This window comes from Salmo salar, chromosome ssa20 (assembly GCF_905237065.1).
Source record: "Salmo salar chromosome ssa20, Ssal_v3.1, whole genome shotgun sequence".
Taxonomy (NCBI): domain Eukaryota; kingdom Metazoa; phylum Chordata; class Actinopteri; order Salmoniformes; family Salmonidae; genus Salmo; species Salmo salar.
In genome coordinates this window covers 63,885,516-63,909,976 of record NC_059461.1, presented here as the reverse complement: position 1 = coordinate 63,909,976, position 24,461 = coordinate 63,885,516, and the positions used below count along the sequence as shown (strand labels likewise).

At 44.9% G+C, this 24,461-nt stretch overlaps 1 protein-coding gene across 2 annotated transcripts; it reads right to left on the bottom strand.

The window, feature by feature from the left end:
* Positions 1-167: 167 nt before the first annotated feature.
* c2cd3 (C2 domain containing 3 centriole elongation regulator) lies at positions 168-24,461 on the bottom strand. 2 transcript variants are annotated; one of them, XM_014163100.2, is made up of 35 exons: positions 24,236-24,461; positions 23,461-23,730; positions 23,193-23,350; positions 21,932-22,134; positions 21,665-21,831; positions 19,866-19,998; positions 19,467-19,619; positions 19,174-19,312; positions 18,814-18,929; positions 16,912-17,115; positions 16,622-16,731; positions 16,299-16,417; positions 16,009-16,140; positions 14,362-14,605; positions 12,541-12,782; positions 12,020-12,171; positions 11,646-11,880; positions 11,297-11,480; positions 10,890-11,073; positions 10,405-10,577; positions 10,149-10,281; positions 9,205-9,379; positions 9,009-9,102; positions 8,300-8,380; positions 7,555-8,190; positions 7,013-7,351; positions 6,665-6,803; positions 5,931-6,010; positions 5,614-5,816; positions 5,279-5,412; positions 4,900-5,046; positions 4,536-4,726; positions 3,406-4,303; positions 3,133-3,238; positions 168-1,134 (listed from the first exon to the last, which is right to left on the bottom strand). In XM_014163100.2, exons 1-35 carry the CDS (start codon positions 24,285-24,287, stop codon positions 1,000-1,002), a joined length of 6,861 nt encoding a protein of 2,286 aa, XP_014018575.1. In that variant the 5' UTR covers positions 24,288-24,461; the 3' UTR covers positions 168-999. The 2 variants fall into 2 exon arrangements, with proteins under 2 accessions (XP_014018575.1, XP_014018576.1); XM_014163101.2 differs by having other exon boundaries at positions 5,946-6,010.

Genomic DNA, 24,461 nt, shown 5'->3' with positions numbered 1-24,461 from the left:
TACTACAAAAATGTATATTCAAATCATGATGAAAGGTTCATATAAACTATTTCTCCCTTTTGGGAGTACAAGACAGTATGCAACATGTCAGTCAGTCTCACGGTTTACAACAGTCAATGTTCTGTTGAACCTTAAACATATGCATTGAATTATATCTGCACAAAAAATGCAAGACTCTTTGATACATTTATGTAATTTTCAGTTACACTGAACAGCCGATATGCAAGATACAGTAGTTGTCCTAAACTCAAAAGGTCTTACATCCAATGAATGTCATTGCAGCAGGGAGCCAAGGCAATAAGACGTGTTGAAATAGCACAGACCTAAATTAGACTTTATAATAATTATGTAACACTCCATAATGCTATGTTTAAAAAAACACCCATGGACCCATCCGCTGAGCCAATCCATACATGTCCCTGAGAGGCTGTGTGCCTGAGCTAGTGCATGTTTTCACTGTCAGAAGTTCCTACAGTCTCTGGTTTCAGGAACAGAAGCGGCTCTTGAATAGTGTGCGACTGCCTGGTGACGCAGAGAATAGAACAACATTCATATCCTAACACTAGCCCACTTACCATGACAGCTGTTGAAATCCAAACAAAGGTGACGTCATTTTAAGAACAAACTGTTCATCACTTTGTTGGGAAAAACAAGGACAACAAGGGGTCAACACTTGACACCCTTTTGACTACTTGAAAAAATGTTTTCCCCTGTGACAATAATCCTTAAAGGCTATGGGAGTCTCCCACATCAGTGATCATGGGTGCACACCTAATAATAAATAAATAAAATATCAGTTACACTGGCAAACCATTTAATTTATAAAAACTATTTAAATGAAATGTACATATTCTTTACATTATTAGAAAGCACTGTCCATGAGCTGCCACTTATGTAATCAAGATGTGTGGTCATTCATAAACCTTTAGAAAACATACAATCAACCTTATATACAGCACGACACACAATATCAAATAGCATTTAGAGAAAGTGCTAATGTTAGTCCTTAAAATGAGATGCAAATATCTTTGCTATTCTCTTGGTCTCGTCTTTCTTCATGGACGACGGTGGTATATTGGGCCTGGGACGAGGAACGCGCCGACAAAGAATCCCATGTCTAAGAGAGGTATTTTTCTGCAAAAAAGAGATTCAATCAATTGTTTAGCATAGAAACTGGCCTACTGTTCCTAGTTTGCAAGCAAACAAAATGCATCATTAAGCTTTAAATGGAGATACTGGGAGATAAAAAAACGTGAAAACGCAAAGATTTAAATGTCTACCATTGTGTGTTAATGAGTCAGTCCTTTCTCCATCAAACAGAACCAGCCCCACATTGGTCAAATACGTACATATGTGATCAATCACGCTGAACTCTACTCTTAAAAGGGCTGGTCAGATGTTTGTGCTAATATTAGCACAGAGTGACTAGCTGGAACTAGTTTCCTTTAGCATTGAGTGACTAGCTGGAACCAGTTCTATGACATGTCCTGCGAACTCTGTAGTCCCATTGCGTGATAAACAACTGCACCTTCACACCCCCAGACATGCCAGTCTGACGCAGGGGCCCAGACAAGCAGGCATACCTCCCTATCACCACAGTTGCCATTCAGTTGTTTAAGCTGTTGAACTGAGTTATGAGCCAAACCCTAATGATTACGCATTAGAACAACAACTCCTGAGCTATTAATGATAAAAGATAATGTTGATTTCTCACAAATAGTAGGCCTAAATCCCCCATAGCCAGACTGCCAAGTGTGTTACCACACAGACAGACATATCAGCCCAGTGACTGTGACCCCACAGTTAAAGGTCAACAACGCTGAGACGGAAAGACACTCAGGGTTCTTGTTTTATGATATTTCAGCCAATGGCGTGCTGAGTGCCCTGAGTCTCTCCCTCTCTCTAGAGATGAGCTTAATGGTTATCTTCTCCTTAGCTCAATAGCAATGCAACCATTTCAGAAAGATCACCCCACTGCTAAAGAGTTGGACTAATCCTCAGGGCAGGAAGGACAGTTCCTCATGATAAAAGCCCCCACCATAGAACTATATTTTAAGGCAGGCGGTGGCCTCATACTACTAGCTGCTGTACTGGCTCAGTTCTTGCAGTCACTAGACTGGCTCAGTTCTTGCAGTCACTAGACTGGCTCAGTTCTTGCAGTCACTAGACTGGCTCAGTTCTTGCAGTCACTAGACTGGCTCAGTTCTTGCAGTCACTAGACTGGCTCAGTTCTTGCAGTCACTAGACTGGTCTAGACTGGTGCACTCTTGGATTCCCAAGTGGCACAGCGGTCTAAGGCACAGCATCGCAGTGCTAGAGCCGTCACTACTGTCCCGGGTTCGATCACAACTGTCCTTGATCGAGAGTCCCATAGGGCAGTGCACAATTGGCCCAGCGTTGTCTGGGTTAGGGGAGGGTTTGGCCGGAGGGGCTTTAGTTGGTTCATCGCGCTCTCGCAACTTCTTGGGGCAGGCCGGGCGCCTGCAGGCTGACCTTGGTCGTCAGTTGAACGGTGTTTTCTCTGACACATTGGTGCGGCTGTCTTCCGGGTTAAGCGGCCCGGTGTTAAGAAGCGCGGTTTGGCGGGTCATTTTTCGGAGGATGCATGACTCGACCTTCGCCTCCCGAGCCCATTGGGGAGTTCAGCAATGAGACAAGATCGAAATTGGGGAGAAAAAAGGGGTATATAAAAAAAAAAAAAAAAGACTGTGCGACTCCTATACTGGCCCCCTTTACTCGCCGAGAGCCAAGCTGGATGAGGAATGGCACATAGTGACCTACTAGTAACTATGTCCTCCTTTGGCATTGGTATGACAGAATATTAGCACTGGAAGATGATGACTTGGCAACTTCAAGACTGTAGAGACAGTTTCCTTATTAGTCAGCAGCGTGCTCCATACACGCGCCTGATAGAATGAATGTCTCAATATTCTGTAACCCATGGCTTGTAATGCAACAATCAATCATTTTACAGTGGAATTTGTTACTACTCTAAATGTTGATCTGTGTCTCAGTTACTCATGTCTAGACTTGCAAAAACCTGTTATAATAGCATATTCAGGCTCAACCCAGAAGCAGAAGAAAAGGAGATTGAAGCAGAGAAAGAGGGGAGAGGGCTGGTACTGTACTTACTGGGTCAGAGGCCAGGGGGAAGACAGGTGCTATGCGTAGAGCTCTCATAGAAGCCTCCATGTGGTGAGATGAGAGGAAGAAATTAGGGATCTCCACAGGGTCAGAGCTGGACAAAAGGCAGTTAAGGAACAAGCAAAAACCAAGCATGCAAGTACTGTATTTATTCTTGGGTCCATGTTAAAACTGTAAACACTATATCAATGAAACTCTGCTTAAGCTAAACAGTTAGAATAACAAAGAGGTAAGAAAACAACGCTGACAATGCAAGGATACTGTTTAGACTTCCTGGTGTCTTCTTTGTGTAGGAACGTTTCTGGCTGATATTTGTCAGATGTGACAACAACATGTTCTGTGTCCTCATCTGAGAAAGCAGCTGTGTCGTACAACAACCCGGAGGTCTCAACCTCTGACAGAGCATCTCTGTCACCAGGAACCCTGCTAGCAGTCTCTCCACTACACAATAGGGACTGTTCATGTAGAGCAGCAGTGATGGACTCCTGATGTAGTGCTGCCTCATTGTCAGAGGTTTGGAGTGTCCTCTCACCATCACTCACCGTGTCTTCCTCCTCGTCTGCGTCTGGTCCATGAGAGAACTCTGAGTTAACATGTTGCTCCCTCTCCTCTAGTCTGCTGCCTATGGGCTCACTAGAGCTGCAAGCCTGCAGGGTGTCAGTCTGCAGATCTAACCTCTCCCTGTCCTGTTGGGTGAGGCTGGGGTGGTAGGAGTAGTCCAAGGCTTGGTGCTCCTCTGGTGTCTCCAGACTCTCCAGAGAGGCTAGGTCTGGGTCTGACAGCAGGCTGGTCCAGGGGCTGGTTCTGTCTGTTAGAGATGTAACCTCATTCAGAGGCCTGGGCTCTACCACTGTCTCCTCATAATCTCCATCCTCCTCTCTGGGACCTCCTCCTTCATCATCTTCAGATGCAGGGGCCTTGTCCTCCTCCTCTTCATCAGCCTGAGAATCACTGTGTTCCTGATAGATACATGATACAGGTGAAGGGACAGGAGACAAGTCCTCCTGGGGGGATCCTGATGCTTTATGGAAACATGGAGCACTCTGGGGGAATGTTTCATAGCCTTCAGGCAGGTGGTGGTCATCTGGAACAGGGGGAGTTGTTGAGCTGTTCTGGGGGCTAGAAGGTATTTTCTCCATGCGATGATGTCCCTGTAGACCTGGAGAAAGGAAAGAGATGTGTTGAGTGGCCTGACTCTAATAACAGTATAATAATAATAAATTAACAAGGCAATCCCCAAGACGTAGACATGAAGTAACATATTTTGGACACCCTTTGAATAGGTATGCATCCCAAATCTCATCCTATTCCCTATATAGTGCTCTACTTTAGAACAGAGCCCTATGGGAATAGGGTGCCATTTGGGACTAATCAGGTGAAGAGCATCTCACCACTGATGAGTTTGTTAACCTCCCCAACCAGGCAGGTGGACTTGAGAAGGAGCTGGGAGGAGTCTGTGTCTGAGACCCGGTGCTCGTCCAGTCTGGAGCGCTGGTCCTGCTCACTTTGAGAGGGGAAGGTAGGGGTGGACAGCTTATGGCTGAAGTACCTCTGGATGTCATCCAACTCACTTAGGTTTTTCCTGGAAAAAACACAACAAGCACATACCTTATTGAAAAGTTACATCGGTGATACTTTCTGTGTGGGTAGAGTAAACACAGTCCAGCCCCGCCCTATGGGCCCTGGTCAAAAGTAGTGCACTACATAGGGAATAGGGTCCCATTTGGGATGCAGACCTAATGTCCAATCATTTACCGGAGTGCTGAGAACAGAACAGAACTGGAGGAGTGGGCGTCCCCCGCAGCAGCACTGGTGGGGTGGCCCACTCCCCCCTCCTGAAGACTCTGGTGGTACAGTCGCACCCTGTCCATGTGCTCATCATGCCGGTCACTTTCACTGGACCTGAGACATCGGGGAGGAGGGGGACAGCAGAAAGGGGGAGGAGGGGGAGAGCAGGAGGAAAAGGAGACCAGGAAGAAAAAAAAGTAACACCATTACAAGTGGTTCTCCAAAGTGAATTTAGGGTAGGTTTGTATGATACCATACACTTTATGTTGCATCTCATTGAAATGGATTACTTGCATGTTAAAGAAAGAATTGTGAGGAACAGAGCTAGAGACGAGCCCTACAGTACCTTTCTGGCAGCAGCCTGTCTAGGTGGTGGGGTGTGGAGTTGATCCTCTGCTCTGTGTAGCGGCTGACGTGGGAGGGGAAGCTGCTGTACGTGGCTGTTGTGTGGTAATAGAAGGGCAGGGTCTGGAACAGAGCCTGACAAATAAACACATGCACCACGGCTGTTAAACCCACAAAGATATGCAAGTAGTACAAAACACTGATGCACTCAAATCCTTTTGTGACTGCTATGAGCCATTCTGGCTCAGACAAGGTTACTTACCTACTTACTAAATACTAAGATGCTTTAGGAAGAACCTAATACAGACTAACAGTGAAAGCCACTGCTGTACTCACTGAGGAGTCTTTGTTGCCGTCACAAACAGCCTGTCTCTGACCCCGCAGCTCCTGGACTCCCATAAGTGGGGTGACAGACACTTTGAGCTGGCCCTGGCACTGGCCATTGAAGTCAGTGATGTTGTACCAGCCACACACTGACTGGAAGCCTGACAGGAGAGGGGACAGGTCCACTGAGGCAAACCCAATCACCCGCTCCACATCTAACAAGACAAGACACAGGACCAATGAACTGCATTAATTAAACATTAAAACAACACTAACTTTACCCCTTCAAGAATTGTTGGCTGATAGCTAGAGTATTACTGTGTTACTACATCGCTGTACTGTACCGCCTTTGTGCCAGACTTTGAACACCAGGGACTGTTGTGGATCCAGAAGAAGTTGCTTTGACAGCCTGTGATTATCAAACAGTATATTAGTTCAGCGTGACACGGTCTGACAGAGGGCATTCTAAACTAGGCATGTTCCAATAATATCAACAGCACATTTGTTCATAATCATCCAAACAATCCTTAATATGGATTCATCTTTCACATCTTTGGGCCCATTAAACCTGAATATTACATAACCCCTGCAACACATATGGTTTAAAACAAAAATAAATACCATGACCAGAGATGGGCGATATCCCCCCCAAAAAATCCATATTGCGATAAATTGCCTGAATTGATGCGATAACGATAAATAGAACAATACGTTTATAACATTAATGTGCACCAGTTTTTTTTCAAAATAAACCTTTATTTTATTTCCAATCTCTAGCATAGTCTGCTTATCGTAATGAAGGACATCAGCTAAATGCCTGCGATAAGTGATTGGTATTGTATCCCCTTTCATACCAAAAAGTAATGACCATCATGGTTTAAGGGAAAGAGGGTGATTATATAAATGTATCAAACTGAGTTTGACCAATTCCAGTCCTTTTCAATATAAAAAATTAAATAAAAAGAATCCACATGACGTAAATCTGTCTCAGTGACGGAGAACTTTAACCCCTGTGTTGTCTAAACCTCTGAAGTAAGCTATAGATGGTACACAGGTAGTCTACCTGCACTCCTGCTGGTGGTCCCAGACGGGGCAGTGGCTGTCTGCTATGAGAGCTGTGGTGACTGGTTCAGCAGAGTCAGTCGTGACGTAGGACACACAACAACTAGGCAGCCCTCCACTACGCTCAGCTAGAGGACAGCCTGCCAAGGAGACGCAACACAACCATCAGACTCATCAACAAAGTGTTAAAGGACACAATCAAAATGGATGACCATACTGGAAGGATGTGTCCCAAATGGCACCCTATTGCCTATATAGGGCACTACTTTGAACGGTGCCCTATGGGCAATGGTCAAAAGTAGTGCACTAAATAGGAAATTGGATGCCATTTGGGAGGCAATCTGTGTACCTTTAAGACTGAGGTGCATGGCTCTGTCCACAGTGATGGTGACAGTGAACGTGTCCTCCATGCTGACCTCGGAGGGCTGTGAAGGCTCTACACTCATTGAGGACTTGATCTGGTGTCTGCTGGGTGTTCCAGACTGTCTGGACACAGCTGCTGTGGATGAGGGGACTCCCTGCCCTCCCTCCTTCTCCTCTCCCTGGCTGTCACAGTTCTCCTGGTCCCGGCTGTCCCCTCCTCCAGGTGTGTGCGGCTCTGGGAGGGATCCAGGGGTCAGGGTGATGTGGACCCTCAGGGCAGCTCCACTCAGATCTGGGGCGGAGCGCCTGAACAGGGGGTACACACCTACACAAACAAAACACTGGTGTTACTGATGACCCTTATGTAACATTATATTACAACATAGCATTTACAAAGGCTTGATAGTCAATGATTAGTTTGAGGTCGTCATTGACTGTTAGTTATATCAGTACTGTGCTATTTAGTATCTTGAAAGGAGCAAATAAAATGTCTTATTTTTTACTAAATGTATTATTAGTATTACGTACCACTGAGATTCAGCTTGTGCCTTGCCATCTTGGCCAGGGAGGAGAGGTCCACGAAGGCTGAGCCCACCAGCCGGTCCATGTCATGAGGCCTAGGTCTCCTGTCCTTCCCAAAGGCCACCCACACCTGAATCTCCAGCTTCTCCTCCCGGAGGTACCACAGCAGGGGCTGGCTGCTCCTCAGCTCCACAGTCCTGCTTCCTCTGAAGGCCACTGTGGCCAGGCCCTCTTCCCCTCCACCTCCCTCCTCCTCCACAGACAGGCCAGGGTGTCTCAGCTGGGAGCAGAAGGCCTCTCCGTCGTAGAGTTTATATCTAAAGTAGCAGTAGGTGGAGCGCTGCAGCTCGCTGTGTCCAGGCAGAAGGAGACAGTAGACAGGCAGCCAAGCTCTGGGTATGGACATGGTCAGGGACACCGTCCTCTGAGTCTCAGCCCACATCTCTCCCTCATTGGGTGGCTCCTCTTCCTCCTCCTCCCTCCCCACCTCCCAGCCCAAGCCCTGGGCGGCAGTGACGACCCTCTCTCTATCTGCATGGTGGGCAAAGTTGATGGAGATGTCCAGGCCACCCACGAATATGTGATGTCTGGGAGATGAGGTCAGGTCCCTCGGCAGAGACACTCCAAACCACCCACTGATCCCTGGGAATTTACGACACATACTGTACTGTTAGCAATCTGTTGGTTGGTAAAGACTGACCCACTGACCTTATAACAGCACTGACTGAGTGTATTACACAGCATACTGAACCTGTTCTTTTATGGATGAGATCAGCCAGCTGAATTCTCACTGTACCCAACAGAGTATTCTTTGATCTCGGGCTGACCATCACTGCAGTAATAAAACACACAAAATGCATAAATACATAAATCACATTGGATCAAGTTTCCATCAGTGTTACATTAGGAAGATGCGCAAACTGTGAAATTAAATTGTATAATAACATTTCCTTGTAACAATTGACGTTAATATTTCTTCAAATTATAAATCTATCATTCCAGTGTTTTACATGCTATACTTTATTTACTTTGCCACCATGGCCTTTTTTGCCTTTACCTCCCTTATCTCACATCATCTGCTCACATTGTATATAGTCTTATTTTTGTCTACTGTATCATTGATTGTATGTTGTTTTACTCCATGTGTAACTCTGTGTTTTTTTATGTTGTCGAACTGCTTTGCTTTATCTTGGCCAGGTCGCAAATGTAAATGAGAACTTGTTCTCAACTTGCCTACCTGGTTAAATAAAGGTGAAATAAATAAATAAATAAAATAAATATACAACTTGTAGGATCGAGTACTTGAGCTGCAGTGAACCCATGATTGTCAATTGGATATATTAATGTCTGATATGGCTTTTGTTCACAATTGCACCCAACAAATACATTAATAAATAAAATCATTCATGCAGACAGTATTCTGATTGTATGACTAAATCCCATTGCAGCTGCTTCCTCACCCTTGCGACTATCTCTATTCCAGACAGTGAAGACAGCTGTGGCCTCCTGCAGGAGCTCAGCCAGGCTGCAGGTCTCCCCAGAGCTCCTCTGGACCTGCATGAACCAATGAATTAATTAAATGATTGTTTTATTGTCCCATAGGAAAACTTGTGACAACAACACAGGCATTCATCTACATCATGTGAGTTCCATCACCTGCAGCTCACAGGGGAACTCGGTGTGGTGGTCAAACTCTGGGCAGAAGGTCCTGGCGGCCACACGGGTACTGCGCCTCTCACTCTCAGGCAGGAAGGAGAGATGAACAGTAACATACACGTTCACCCCAACATCAGCATAGTACTGAAACGTTTCATCTTGCTCTGACAAAGCCCTGTGGGAGTGTATGTTTGTTAGAAACAAATTGAGTTTAAATGCACATTTATTGTAAAGCACTTTGTGACAACAGCTGACATAAAAAGGTCTTTGATTTGTTTGAACCAATTGAAATGCAGTGAATATTTATCAAAGTGCAGCTCCTACTACCCTTAAACCTTTGGATGCCATCTACCATAGTGCCCTTCATTTTGTTACAGGTGACAGTTTTGATACTTGTCACTGGATCCTGTATCAAAAGGTAGCTGGACTTCGCTAAAGACGCGTAAATCTCTACATTAGTCCTTTTTTGTTTACAAGGCCCTACTTCATAAACTTCTGTCTTATCTAACTTTGCTGTTGAAGTATAGACACTTGAGTTGCCTAACATGTTCACAGGATTGGTTAACTTGAGGTTCCTATGGTCTCCACCGAGCTAGGTAAATCTGCTTTTAGTTTTAATGCACTGTATTTCTGTAACAAGATTCAAAATATATTTCATCTTGATGTTCTGGTTCCTTTCGGGTAATTTAAAGTATTGATTGTGGACTTATTTGTGGAAGAATGTAACCGTTTTCTGGGTGATTTGTGAAGTTTTAATTGTGCTTACCATGACTGTGTTTTCATATTTTAAGTGTGTGTATATATATATATATAAGTATTATACAGAGCGTACTTGGAAGAGACCTAGGTCTCAATGTTATCCCTTTTAAAATAAAGGTTAAATAAATAAAAAAAACGCAGAATATTCCAATGATTGGAATAGAGAGAGGGAGAGATGGAGGTACCGTGCTGCTGCCTGTAGTCCTGCTGCCCTGTGCACCTGAACCACCATGGTCACCACCTGAGAGGCAACCGCCCCACTCCTTACATCAGATCTCAACGGACGTTGTTTGTAATGAACAAACACATCAAGCAATCCTTGGAGAGTACATACAACAAAGTTAACTGATCAAATACTGTATGTATGTAAGGAAAGTGTCTTGATTTCAGGTTTTGTAAGTACAGTACAGCATTGCCAAAAGGAGTGCCTGTGTGTGTTACCTGAGGGCTGAGGTTGGTGTCCAGCAGGGCTGTCAGTCCTGGGCATCAGCGGAAGGGAGAAGACCTGGGCTTCAGTGGGCTGTTGTCTCTGCATGGTCACCATGGCACACAGCTTTGACAGGGGCAGCATCCCTTTAGCCACCAGCTGGTCCCGGACATTTGGGTAATAGTACCTACAAAGGTGGGTCAAATAAATTCTATTAAACCACCACTAAATTCCAAATCTTAAAGTGAAGTCTAAAAGAACTATGGAAGCTTGAGTGCCAATCTGTTTGTGCCATCATGTCAACTTGTCATCAAACATGGCTTGACAATGACAGAAATGGAGTTGACAAGAGCACAAACAGACCTGGGACCAGGCTAAAACAATGTTACGTCGTGTATACTGGCCTCTAGTGGTCAGGAGAGACATAACAGGTTCTGTCCCAAATGGCACTTAATTCCCTATATAGTGCACTACTTTTGACCAGGGCTCACAGACTGACCTGCACCACACTTCAAACGGGATGCCTCCTCCGTTGGCCAGGCCCTGGCTGGAGAAAGAGCTGAGTAGCATTCTCTGGACTGGGACTTCTACAGGAGCCAGCAGCACGTGACTCTCACTGTGGCTAAACACTGGGTCAGGAACACACAGGGTAGTGGTGGTACGGAACTGCCTCAGATTCACACCTAGAGAGGAGAGAAATGACAGTACATTAGCAGAGGATAAACAGACAAGACCTCAAACCCTCATGTCAAATGTGTATTCAAGGCTAGAACAAGAAAAATATTAGTGCAGTGCTGACTGTTATAACATTGAGACAAAGGGCCCTGGTCAAATGCACTGCACTATAAAGGGTATATGGTGGGATGCAGCCAAAGACAAGAAACTTAAACATGAGCTATTGCTTACTGCCGTTTAACAGATTTGGGTCCAGACTTTGAGCAGGAGGCTCCTCCTGAGTAGGGAAGGTGTACTGGACATAACAGTCAGCCTCCCCCCAGACTGTAGACTGTAGTGGTGTCAGCCCCTTCACTCTCTCCACTTTCACCACAAACAGGTGCTCTCTCATAGCCTCCTCGGGAGACGGCTTCACCTGGAGGATAACAAGGATAAAACTGTTACAAGGACCGCTGGAATTTAATTTACCCTGAAATCCTGGACTTGTATGAATAACATTGAGCAGCAAAATCCTGAAACAACTTGCATTAAAAACATTTTAAAGACAGAAAAAAAATGAATAGCTAATAAAATGTTGTTCCTTGTGTGGTTGGTGATCCAGCAAATGGGATGGTCTTGGGAGATGAGACACAGAGCCAAGTTCTTCATCCCTCATATGCTGCAGAGATACTATTTGGACAGATAGACCCATGGCTAGAAGCACCCGGAGGTTGCCCTTTATAATGCCTGAAAACACGTCAATGACTGGCATGTAGCTGTCCACCCCTAACACTGGGTACTGAGCCTGAAGCAGAAGGTGGGAAATCTTGGGATCTCTGAAAAACAAAAGAAGAATCAAACAAAAATACATTGTATTGAGTAGTTGTTTCCATAATGACAGGTGTTATATGACTCATTTATATATAGTACAAAGGTTGAGTTATAACAAGATAATGTATCAAACCTTTCCCTCACCTGAAGGACATGTAGAACTGGTGGAGGGGTAGTTTGACCAGCCCTAGGAGCCGATCCTGCCCTAAGCTTCCTGCTCTCTGCCAAACCTCAATCACCATCACATTGTTCCTCATCCTCTCTAGTAGCCTTGAGGTCAAGGCCACAGGAGCCACCTGAGAAACAGAGTATTTAAACTCACATCTAACAGGCAGACAGAATCACATCATAAGGGCACCCTATTCCTTTTATAGTTCACTACTTTTGACTAGGCTGAGGGCCCATTTGGGAGGGGTTTTCATCACCTATGATATGAATACCCTTAGCCAGTGGAGGCTGGTAGGAGGACGGGCTCATTGTAATGTCTGGAATGGAATCAATGGAACGGTATCAAACATATGGAAACTACATGTTGACTCCGTTCCATTTAAACCATTCCAGCCACTACAATGAGCCAAGACTCCTACAGTTCATCCTACCAGCCTCCTCTGCCTTCAGCAACATCACGCTGACTGGGTATAAAATTAATCTGTTCCATCAGTTACCTGTACAAAGTTGAACGAGGGGTTTGTCTGGCCCCAGCTGATCACTGATCTGGACGTCTCATCCTGGCCAAAGAGCTTACAGTTCAGGTAGACATTAGGAGGCTGCATGGGTCCACAGCTAAAGTCCTTTCCATTAGGCACCATGAGCAAAGCATGCAGCAGAACCTCACTGTCCTCCTCCACCACCTGATGGGCCTGAGGTCTGTGATGAGATGTCTGGAGGCTGGTGAGAGGTGAGGGACCTTGTGGGGCCATAAGAAAAACATTTACAGTTGAAGTCGGAAGTTTACATACACCTTAACCAAATACATTTAAACTCCGTTTTTCACAATTCCTGACATTTAATCCTAGTAAAAAAATCCCTGTCTTAGGTCAGTTAGGATCACAACTTTATTTTAAGAATGTGAAATGTCAGAATAATAGTAGAGAATGATTTATTTCAGCTTGGCCCATTCCTCCTGACAGAGCTGGTGTAACTGAGTCAGGTTTGTAGACCACCTTGCTCTCACAAACCTTTTCAGTTCTGCCCACACATTATCTATAGGATTGAGGTCAGGGCTTTGTGATGGCCACTCCAATACCTTGACTTTGTTGTACTTAAGCCATTTTTCCACAACTTTGGAAGTACGCTTGGGGGTCATTGTCCATTTGGAAGACCCATTTGCGACCAAGCTTTAACTTCCTGGCTGATGTCTTGAGATGTTTTCCTCCCTCATGATGCCATCTATTTTGTGAAGTGCACCAGTCCCTCCTGCAGGAAAGCACCCCCACAACATGATGCTCCCACCCCTTTGCTTCACGGTTGGGATGGTGTTCTTCGGCTTCCAAGTCTCCCCCTTTTTCCTACAAACATAATGATGGTCAATATGGCCAAAGAGTTCTATTTTTGTTTCATCAGAGCAGAGGACATTTCTCCAAAAAGTACGATCTTTGTCCCTATGTGCAGTTGCAAACCGTAGTATGGCTTTTTTATGGCGGTTTTGGAGCAGTGGCTTCTTCCTTGCTGAGCGGCCTTTCAGGTTATGTCGATATAGGACTCGTTTTACTGTAGATATAGATACTTTTGTACCCGTTTCCTACAGCATCTTCACAAGGTCCTTTGCTGTTGTTCTGGGATTGATTTGCACTTTTCGCACCAAAGTACGTTCATCTCTAGGAGACAACGTGTCTCCTTCCTGAGCGGCATGACGGCTGCGTGGTCCCATGGTGTTTATACTTGCGTACTATTATTTGTACAGATGAATGTGGTACCTTCAGGCATTTGGAAATTGCTCCCAAGGATGAACCAGACTTGCGGAGGTCTACAATTTTTTTTCTGAGGTCTTGGCTGATTTCTTTTGATTTTCCGATGATGTCAAGCAAAGAGGCACTGAGTTTGAAGGTTGGCCTTGAAATACATCCACAGCTACACCTCCAATTGACTCAAATGATGTCAATTAACCTATCAGAAGCTTCTAAAGCCATGACATCATTTTCTGGAATTTTCCAAGCTGTTTAAAGACACAGTCAGCTTAGTGTATGTAAACTTCTGACCCACTGGAATTGTGATACAGTGAGTTATAAGTGAAATAATCTGTCTGTAAACAACTGCTGAAAAAATGACTTGTGTCATGCACAAAGTAGACGTCCTAACCGACTTGCCAAAACTACAGTTTGTTAACAAGAAAGTTGTGGAGTGGTTGAAAAATGAGTTTTAATGACTCCAACCTAAGTGTATGTAAACTTCCAACTTCAACTGTATGTGATTGATTTTTGTTCCTAGTAGTCTTTTTATTCTTTACACACAAGGATGAGTTGAGCATGTTCTCTTCCTTTACTGACCTTGAGGGGCCACAGTTATTTTTCCCATCCTGGAATATCTATTATTAACAGTAGATAGAGGGATATCCTCCCCTCTAGTGTCGTGATGCTGAGGCCTACTGGTTGTCATGTCCACCCTTGAGGGGCTAGCTTCTCTCTGGGGACTGGTCAGGGCATGGGAGGGGGCTCTGTAACCAGCTCCAGCTGACCTTTGACCATTGGCTGATGAGAAATCTTTGTTGTCTGCAGCCAGATCAAGTGACACCTGGAGAAACAAAGACGTGAGATTTATTGAGATAATTGTTTTATTTATTTTTATTTAACCTTTATTTAACCAGGTAGGCTAGTTGAGAACAAGTTCTCATTTACAACTGCGACCTGGCCAAGATAAAGCAAAGCAGTGCGACACAAATAATAACAGAGTTACACATGGAATAGACAAACATACAGTCAATAACACAATAGGAAAAAAGTCTATAGTCTACAGTATGTGCAAATGAGGTAAGATAAGGGAGGTAAGGCAATAAATAGGCCATAGTGGAGAAATAATTACAATTTAGCAATTAAACACTGGAGTGATAGATGTGCAGAAGATGAATGTGCAAGTAGAGATACTGAGGTGCAAAGGAGCAACAACAACAACAAAAACAGTATGGGGATGAGGTAGTTGGATGGGCTATTTACAGATGGGCTATGTATAGGTGCAGTGATCTGCTCTGACAGCTGATGCTTAAAGTTGGTGAGGGAGATAAGAGTCTCCAGCTTCAGTGATTTTTGCAACTCGTTCCAGTCATTGGCAGCAGAGAACTAGAAGGAAAGGCGGCCAAAGGAAGTGTTGGCTTTGGGGATAACCAGTGAAATATACCTGCTGGAACGCGTGCTACGGGTGGGTGCTGCTATGGTGACCAGTGAGCTGAGATAAGGCAGGCCTTTACTTAGCAAAGACTTATAGACGACCTGGAGCCAGTGGGTTTGGCAATGAATATGAAGCGAGGGCCAGCCAACGAGAGCATACAGGTCACAGTGGTGGGTAGTATATGGGGCTTTGGTGACAAAACGGATGGCACTGTGATAGACTGCATCCAATTTGCTGAGTAGAGTGTTGGAGGCTATTATGTAAATGACATCGCCGAAGTCAAGGATCGGTAGTATAGTCAGTTTTACTAGGGTATGTTTGGCAGAATGAGTGAAGGATGCTTTGTTGCGAAATAGGAAGCCGATTCTGGATGTAATTTTGGATTGGAGATGCTTAATGTGAGTCTGGAAGGAGAGTTTACAGTCTAACCAGACACCTAGGTATTTGTAGTTGTCCACATATTCTAACCCTGTGGCACCCCCATAGAGACTGCCAGAGGTCCGGACAACAGGCCCTCCGATTTGACACACTGAACTCTGTCTGAGAAGTAGTTGGTGAACCAGGCGAGGCAGTCATTTGAGAAACCAAGGCTGTTGAGTCCACCGATAATGAGTAATATTCCAACACTACACTCAACATGTCAACAACCTCCTAAATATGATGAACGTAACAAAGGCTGTGTCCCAAATAGTACCATCTTTTCTATGTAACCCTATTCCCTTTGGGCTCTGGTCAAAAGTATGGCACTATAAAGGGAATAGGGTGCCATTTGGGATGTAGAAAAAATGGCGGACAGTGGCAGGCAGGCTCACCTTGAGGGGGCCGATGTCCTGGCTCTCACCAGTCCCCTGCAGACTCTGGACAGGCAGAATGATAGTCTGACTCAGCTGCTCCCTCTGCAGTAGACAGCGGAGGGGGAACACAGCCTTGCCAATGGCTACAGGCTGCAGAACAACACAGAACACATCCATTCAGGTGCAATATACCATCTATATGCGATCTATAAATACATAACTTGGGTAAAGCTGCACAGAGGCTTGGTTACTGTACAATAAAACATAAAAGAGAGTAGATTTTTGTTGTCATACAAGTGTCCACATACTTTCTTCTGGGAGCTTTTTCTGGAGTAGATGTTAAATGTGAGTTCTGTTCCCCACCACTGCTCAATAGTTGACCCACTGAAGTGGACTGGAAACACATTGCGCTGCTGGAAGTTAACCACTACAATGCAGAGTGAGACAGACATCTTTAACAAAACCTTAATGTTATCATTCCTAATAATTCACAATACAAATTGAAATATCAAACTCTCTGATAATGCTAAAGAAATGTGTCAACAACACAAATGGCACCAAAAGTAGTGCACTATATAGTAAACAGGGTGCCATAAAGGACACAATCTTTGTTAAAGTGTTAAAGTCTTACTTCCTCCTGTAACTTTACTAGAGAAGACTCGTGTCACCTCTGCTGCCATGGCCTGACTAGGATCATGCCTGCTGGAAGCTACGGGGAACAGGTACTCCACAAAATAGGAGCTATGAAAAGAGAGACAGACATGAAGCAGGAGCAGACATAGGTATTCTGTATTATAATGGTAATCAAACAAAAGGGGAGACAAACATATGAAACATTGGGCGCGTTAGTTTTGCATCCTAAAGGGAACCGAGCGATGCAAAACGAATGTGCCCATTGGCATGTTTCATTATGGTGAATACCATTTCTTAGAGGAGAGGGGTCGAGGAGGTTTCCCTTTGCCAGAGATCTTCTTAGGTGTATTGGTGGTGCTGTCTGCAGGCACAGTCAGGGAGTGGATCACCACTCTGGCCAACCGGACCTCACCTAGGACAGTGAGCTGGTCCATACACAGCCCAGGAAGCATATCCCCAGTCCCTGGAGTCTGCACATTTTCTGAGTCCAGGCTGACACAGAAGGTTCATTACTGTACAATGACTTAAATTCATTTTGAAATGTTCAATATATACTGCTGAAAAAAATAAAGGGAACACTTAAACAACACATCCTAGATCTGAATGAAAGACAATCTTATTAAATACTTTTTTCTTTACATAGTTGAATGTGCTGACAACAAAATCACACAAAAATAATCAATGGAAATCCAATTTATCAGCCCATGGAGGTCTGGATTTGGAGTCACACTCAAAATTAAAGTGGAAAACCACACTACAGGCTGATCCAACTTTGATGTCATGTCTTTAAAACAAGTTAAAATGAGGCTCAGTAGTGTGTGTGGCCTCCACATGCCTGTATGACCTCCCTACAACGCCTGGGCATGCTCCTGATGAGGTGGCGGATGGTCTCCTGAGGGATCTCCTCCCAGACCTGGACTAAAGCATCCGCCAACTCCTGGACAGTCTGTGGTGCAACGTGGCGTTGGTGGATGGAGCGAGACATGATGTCCCGGATGTGCTCAATTGGATTCAGGTCTGGGGAACGGGCGGGCCAGTCCATAGCATCAATGCCTTCCTCTTGCAGGAACTGCTGACACACTCTAGCCACATGAGGTCTAGCATTGTCTTGCATTAGGAGGAACCCAGAGCCAACCGCACCAGCATATGGTCTCACAAGGGGTCTGAGGATCTCATCTCGGTACCTAATAGAAGTCAGGCTACCTCTGGCGAGCACATGGAGGGCTGTGCGGCCCCCCAAAGAAATGCCACCCCACACCATGACTGACCCACCGCCAAACCGGTCATGCTGGAGGATGTTGCAGGCAGCAGAACGTTCTCCACGGCGTCTCCAGACTCTGTCACGTCTGTCACGTGCTCAGTGTGAACCTGCTTTCATCTGTGAAGAGCACAGGGCGCCAGTGGCGAATTTGCCAATCTTGGTGTTCTCTGGCAAATGCCAAACGTCCTGCACAGTGTTGGGCTGTAAGCACAACCCCCACCTGTGGACGTCGGGCCCTCATACCACCCTCATGGAGTCTGTTTCTGACTGTTTGAGCAGACACATGCACATTTGTGGCCTGCTGGAGGTCATTTTGCAGGGCTCTGGCAGTGCTTCTCCTGCTCCTCCTTGCACAAAGGCGGAGGTAGCGGTCCTGCTGCTGGGTTGTTGCCCTCCTATGGCCTCCTCCACGTCTCCTGATGTACTGGCCTGTCTCCTGGTAGCGCCTCCATGCTCTGGACACTACGCTGACAGACACAGCAAACCTTCTTGCCACAGCTCGCATTGATGTGCCATCCTGGATGAGCTGCACTACCTGAGCCACTTGTGTGGGTTGTAGACTCCGTCTCATGCTACCACTAGAGTGAAAGCACCGCCAGCATTCAAAAGTGACCTAAACATCAGCCAGGAAGCATAGGAACTGAGAAGTGGTCTGTGGTCCCCACCTGCAGAACCACTCCTTTATTGGGGGTGTCTTGCTAATTGCCTATAATTTCCACCTGTTGTCTATTCCATTTGCACAACAGCATGTGAAATTTATTGTCAATCAGTGTTGCTTCCTAAGTGGACAGTTTGATTTCACAGAAGTGTGATTGACTTGGAGTTACATTGTGTTGTTTAAGTGTTCCCTTTATTTTTTTGAGCAGTGTATCTTTACAAAGTAAAGATGGAGACACTAGTAGACAACAGCAAAAATTAGTATAACTGACCCTCCACTTTTCTTTGGACCAGAGTGCCTCAGCTCTTTATCATCACCCCTCTTCTTGAGATTCTTCTTTGGAGAAGGACCATCCTTGTCGTCATCACTTGGACTGCTGTTAGACATCTGAAGGACACAGAGGTAAAATAGTGACCCTAAAGACTACAGTATTGCCAATGTAAACATATACGATAATATTGGTAAACAGAGTGCAGGTATGCATCTTTTCCATGATCCTGCTTTTTCAAACTTGCGTACCTATAAGTGAATTTTATATTATTATTAAGGACTAGAAAAGAGTGCAGATGGCCACCCATTGTTTCCTTGGCAAACAGAGGACAGGTGTTGCTGACTAGTGGCTGACACTCACAGGAGCTTTGTAGAAGAGGTTCTCTAGCAGGCTCTGGTCATACTGTGGGTCATTGAGTTCACTGTCTCCATACACACTGAGGAAAGAATCAGGAGGAGAGCCCTCTCCATCCCAGACAGGGAGAGCAGATCCGTTCAAACTAACAAAAGGAGAGAGAACACGACACAGTTACTTATAGAACTATACTGCACAGTTACTTATACAGCTACAACGTTTAATCAACTTGGTACCAATTAATAGGTAAAGACAGTTTTGTTTGTTTCTTAATATGCTAAGATGGGGGTAAATGCTACCTGCCCAGCAGCAGATCCACTGCCCTGTTCTCAGTGTCAGCAGCAGTGCAGTCTGGGCTGAGGTAGTCTGGGGGACTGTGGGGAGACTGCAGGAGACTGGAGTCAGCATGCAGAATGTTCTGCAGTAGCCTCCCACAGGGAGGAATGGACGGCCTAGAGAAACAAAAACAAGACAAGTTCCCTAAGCCACGCATACGTCAATGAGAGAGATTTTTAAAAGGACTGGAGCCATATGTATCAAGCATCTCAGAGTAGGTGCACTGATGTAGGATCAGATTCCTCCTATCCATGTAGTCTTATTCCTTATGATTTAAAGGGCAAAACTGATCATAAATCAGCACTCCTACGTACTCTAAAACGCTTGATACATACGGCCCCTGATCTCAGTTTAATACTAACATTGGTGGTGCTCCTATGTTGTCCTTTGGAAGAGGTAGAGGAGTGTCTTTCAGAGCCAGTTCAGAATCCATGTCAGACTTTAAAGCTGATACCACCATGGCATTTCTAAGCTTGCTTCCACGCTCTAAAAGAACTAAAACAGGAAAGGATACAGTAGGGATGTTAGCAGAAGATAGACAGTTTCTCTACTGTACGCATACAGTGCATTCAGAAAGTACTCAGACGCCTTCCCTTTTTCCACATTTTGTTACGTAACAGCCTTATAATAAAATGTATTAAATAAAACATTTTCCTAATCTATCTACACACAACATCCCATAATGACAAAGCAAAAACAGGTTTAGACATTTTTGCAAATGTATTAAAAACAATAAACAGAAATACCTTATTTACATAAGTATTCAGACCCTTTGCTATGAGACTCAAATTCAGCTCAGGTGCATCCTGTTTCCACTGATCATCCTTGAGATGTTTCTACAACTTGGAGTCCACCTGCGGTAAATTCAATTGATTGGACATGATTTGGAAAGGAACACACCTGTCTATATAAGGTCCCACATTTGACAGTGCATGTCAGAGCAAAAACCAAGCCATGAGGTTGAAGGAATTGTCCGTAGAGCTCAGAGACAGGACTGTGTCGAGGCACAGATCAATCAAATACATGTATGAGCCATTTTTACATCAGCCGATGTCACAAAGTGCTATACAGAAACCCAGCCTAAAACCCCAAACAGCAAGCAATGCAGATGTAGAAGGGTACCAAAAAATGTCTGCAGCATTGAATGTCCCCAAGAACACAGCGCCCTCCCATCATTCTAAAATGGAAGAAGTTTGGAATCACCAAGACTCTTCTTAGAGCTTGCCGCCCGGCCAAACTGAGCAATCGGGGGAGAAGGGCCTTGGTCAGGGAGGTGACCAAGAACCCGATGGTCTCTCTGACAGAGCTCCAGAGTTCCTCTGTGGCGATGGGAGAATCATCCAGAAGGACAGCCATCTCGGCAGCACTCCACCAATCAGGTCAGACGGAAGTAAAAGGTACATGACAGCCTGCTTGGAATTTGCCAAAAGGCACCTAAAGGACTCTCAGACCATGAGAAACAAGATTCTCTAGCCTGATGAATCCAAGATTGAACTCTTCGGCCTGAATCCCAAGCGTCACTTCTGAAGGGAACCTGGCACCATCCCTATGGTGAAGCATGGTGGTGGCAGCATCATGCTGTGGGGATGTTTTTTAGCGGCTGGGACTGCGAGACTAGTCAGGATCGAGGGAAAGATTAACGGAGCAAAGTACAGAGAGATCCTTGATGAAAAACTGCTCCAGAGCGCTCAGGACCTCAGACTGGGACGAAGGTTCACATTCCAACAGAACAACAACCCTAAGTACACAGCCAAGACAACATAGGAGTGGCTTCGGGACAAGTCTCAATGTCCTTGAGTGGTCCAGCCAGAGCCCGGAGTTGAACTCGATCTAACATCTCTGGAGAGAGCTGAAAATAGCTGTGCAGCGACGCTCCACATCTAATCTGAACGAGCTTGAGAGGATCTGCAGAGAAGAATGGGAGAAACTACCCAAATACAGGTGTGCCAGGCTTGTAGCGTCATACCCAAGAAGAATTGAGGCTGTAATTACTGCCAAAGGTGCTTCAACAAAGTAATGCGTAAAGGGTCTAAATACTTATGTAAATAAGGCTGTAACGTAACAAATGTGGGAAAAAGTCAAGGGGTCTGAATGCTTTCCAAATGCCCTGTATACGATCCATTTACAGTATGTACATCATGATGCTGTAGTAAGCTACAACCTGAAAGTATGTCGTTGGTGGTCTGTCCGTGAGTTGATTCCTGCACTGTGGGATTTGCCGCTCCCTGTCCATGTTGAGATCTACTTGATGTTGGCTTTTGGTTCTCAATTGCCAAGTCAGTCTTTTTTTCCATCTGGGCATTTTGGAAGTACAAATGGTCTTTCCCTCTAAAAATATTACAAAAGCATGAAAGCATCACTGAAATGAGAGAGAGAGAGTAGCTGCTTGAACAGACAGTAGGTCTATGACATTAGGTAGACTGTCTACCTTGGCGTATTGCTCCCTGACTCTTTCCCACTGTTGACAGAGAGTGGTCTGGACAAGGAGGGCACCACCAGAATGTTTGGTTGAGATGCTGGCTTCACTGTGGACCTGAATGCAGACACAGCCGTTTCGATACTCAAGTCTGTGGTGGGAACTGAGCAGCTGCTGTCGTACGTTTCAGTCAGGGCCTCCAGAGCAAGCGACACCTGAAAAAAATGTTAATCAAGAACAATCTGTATGTAGACTCATCCAATTCACAGATGTCTTTTAACAGAGAGCCTGGTGTGGTGGATGAATCAGAATTGGTTGGGTAACATAGATGATTAAGATGTTTTATTAGTATAATATGCTTATGTGAGATACTTGTCATTAGAAAGTGTCCTTTGGACTCTGGTATGTTTCAGTTGCACGTTTCCCTTAGCTGGGGCTCAGAGACTTGGGGCCCAGAGAGGGGAGAGGTCAGACTTGTCTTTTATATGTGAATGTGTCTTTACCTATTCTTAAACCATGTGAAGGGATGGCGTGATTAATGGGGAACCAATGACTTGTCTCCACAATGTCTGTGAGCAAGTCACTCCCTCCTTTTCTTTATTGTGGTGAGGTTTATGGCAGTGTCTGGGAACATTGTATGTCCTCTCTTAGATCTCGCACTTATCCTGTGATAGTATATGGCCTAGAGGGTCACTCCCCTCAGTGAGCTTGTCCAGGAGTGGGAACAAAAGGTGTTTTACTGAGGATGGGCCACTATGAGATAGCACTGACAAAGGAGATTTATGGTGTATTTTGATAAGAACGCCTAAAAAGCATTCCAGAGGACATGAGCTAATGGTTTTGTTCTATACCGTACCAGGGAGGGACGGTTCTAGGGAGACCAGACACATAATGAACCCTGTTGACATAGCAGTTACTGTCTGCTGTGTTTTATGGATATTTGTCATACAAACTTAACCTTTGAACTGTTACTAAGATTTGTGGTTCGTCAACGTACGTTGAAAGGGGTGTATCTTTGCTATAAAATATCTCTGCAGCCATTGTGTAATCACCTTATTCAATGGTTCATTCAAGAGAGTGCATTATTGAAGGTCAAGAGCTTTTGCAAAAGTATCTTAATTATTAAAGATGTACTTAACTCGGACTGGTGTGTTTGTAACTCTCCTCATTTGGTAATGCAGAAATTAGCCACCACACTGGGAAAGCAAGATAAACCACATAGCATCTATCATAATTAAATAACACATTTTCAATTGGGTTGCAGCCTCCCTACCTGTAATTCTCCAAGCTTCTCAGACATTGGAGACACCAGGGTGAAGAACCCACTGATGGAGTGTGACAGAGAGAGACAAGAAATCCCAGCAACCTGAGCACGAGCAATTGGCAGGTGTTCTGGCTTTGTCAGCACCTCCAGCACCAAAGAGCCCATATCTGTAATACAGGGAAATATAGGGAAAAATCAACAACATCAGGAGGTAATTTGAATATTCTGAAGACAGCTTGGATCACACAATGTGGCATACCATGCATGCAATAGTTACCTGTTAAGTAGGATGTGAACTGCTTCGGTCCACATCGGATGGGAAAGCGAGCTGTGGACTTCACAGTCTTCTGTGTTGTTTGTGACCCATCCCGTGGTCTGAACTGGGTCCCATTGGAAGACTCTCCCCACCAGCGCAATCTGATAAAAGTTGTCGGGGAAGGCTTGGGGACTGTCCATAAAACTCTGCTTATTGTCACTCGTAGAAAGCATCGCAGCTGACCCTCAACCAGTGGAGGGAGGCTTGTGGTTGGGGACACATCACTGGGGACTGCAAAACAAATATTGTCAATGTACCTTACAGTACTAGCTCAGGTCAACGTGCATGAGTCGGATGTACAATACGAGGCATGCGCCTGGACACAAGGCGGTAAAAAGTCGTTATTTCGTATTTTGGAGAAATTACACCCTGCTCCTACCGCGAAGAGAAATTTAGCACCCTTGAAACATATTTAATCTGGCGCACAAAAGTATATGGAGCCAGTTAACGTTAATAAACAAAGTCAGTGCAGGTAACGTTATCTGTTGTTGTTGTTGTCGCTCGATGGACCAGAGCTAGCTAGCAACAACAACAAACAAGCGACAGAAATTGGCTTAGCTACTAGGTCCATCATTTGCGGTTGTAAGTGTTCACTATATCCATGTCATTAGCATGCAACTAACTAGTTAGCAGCAAGCAGCTTCAAATAACAATCTACATTTTTCACCAGTCACCACACAGCCAGCAGCATAACGTTAACTAGCTAATGAGATTGACGTTGGTCGTAGCTAGCTACCTTTCCTCCTGATGCTTCCACATTTGGTAGACTTCCATTTTTTTGTCTTCATTCCTTACCAATAAATGTGATATGACAATATTAAACCTAAATTACATTATGTAAACAAGTTGTCAGTGCAAACTGTCCCTGAGCAACAACGTTTGTTAACTTTCCTCAGTCCCGCCTCTAATCCAAAGACTGCCGCTGTTATCCCGTGGTGCACTGTGGGAAGTTGTGTCATTGC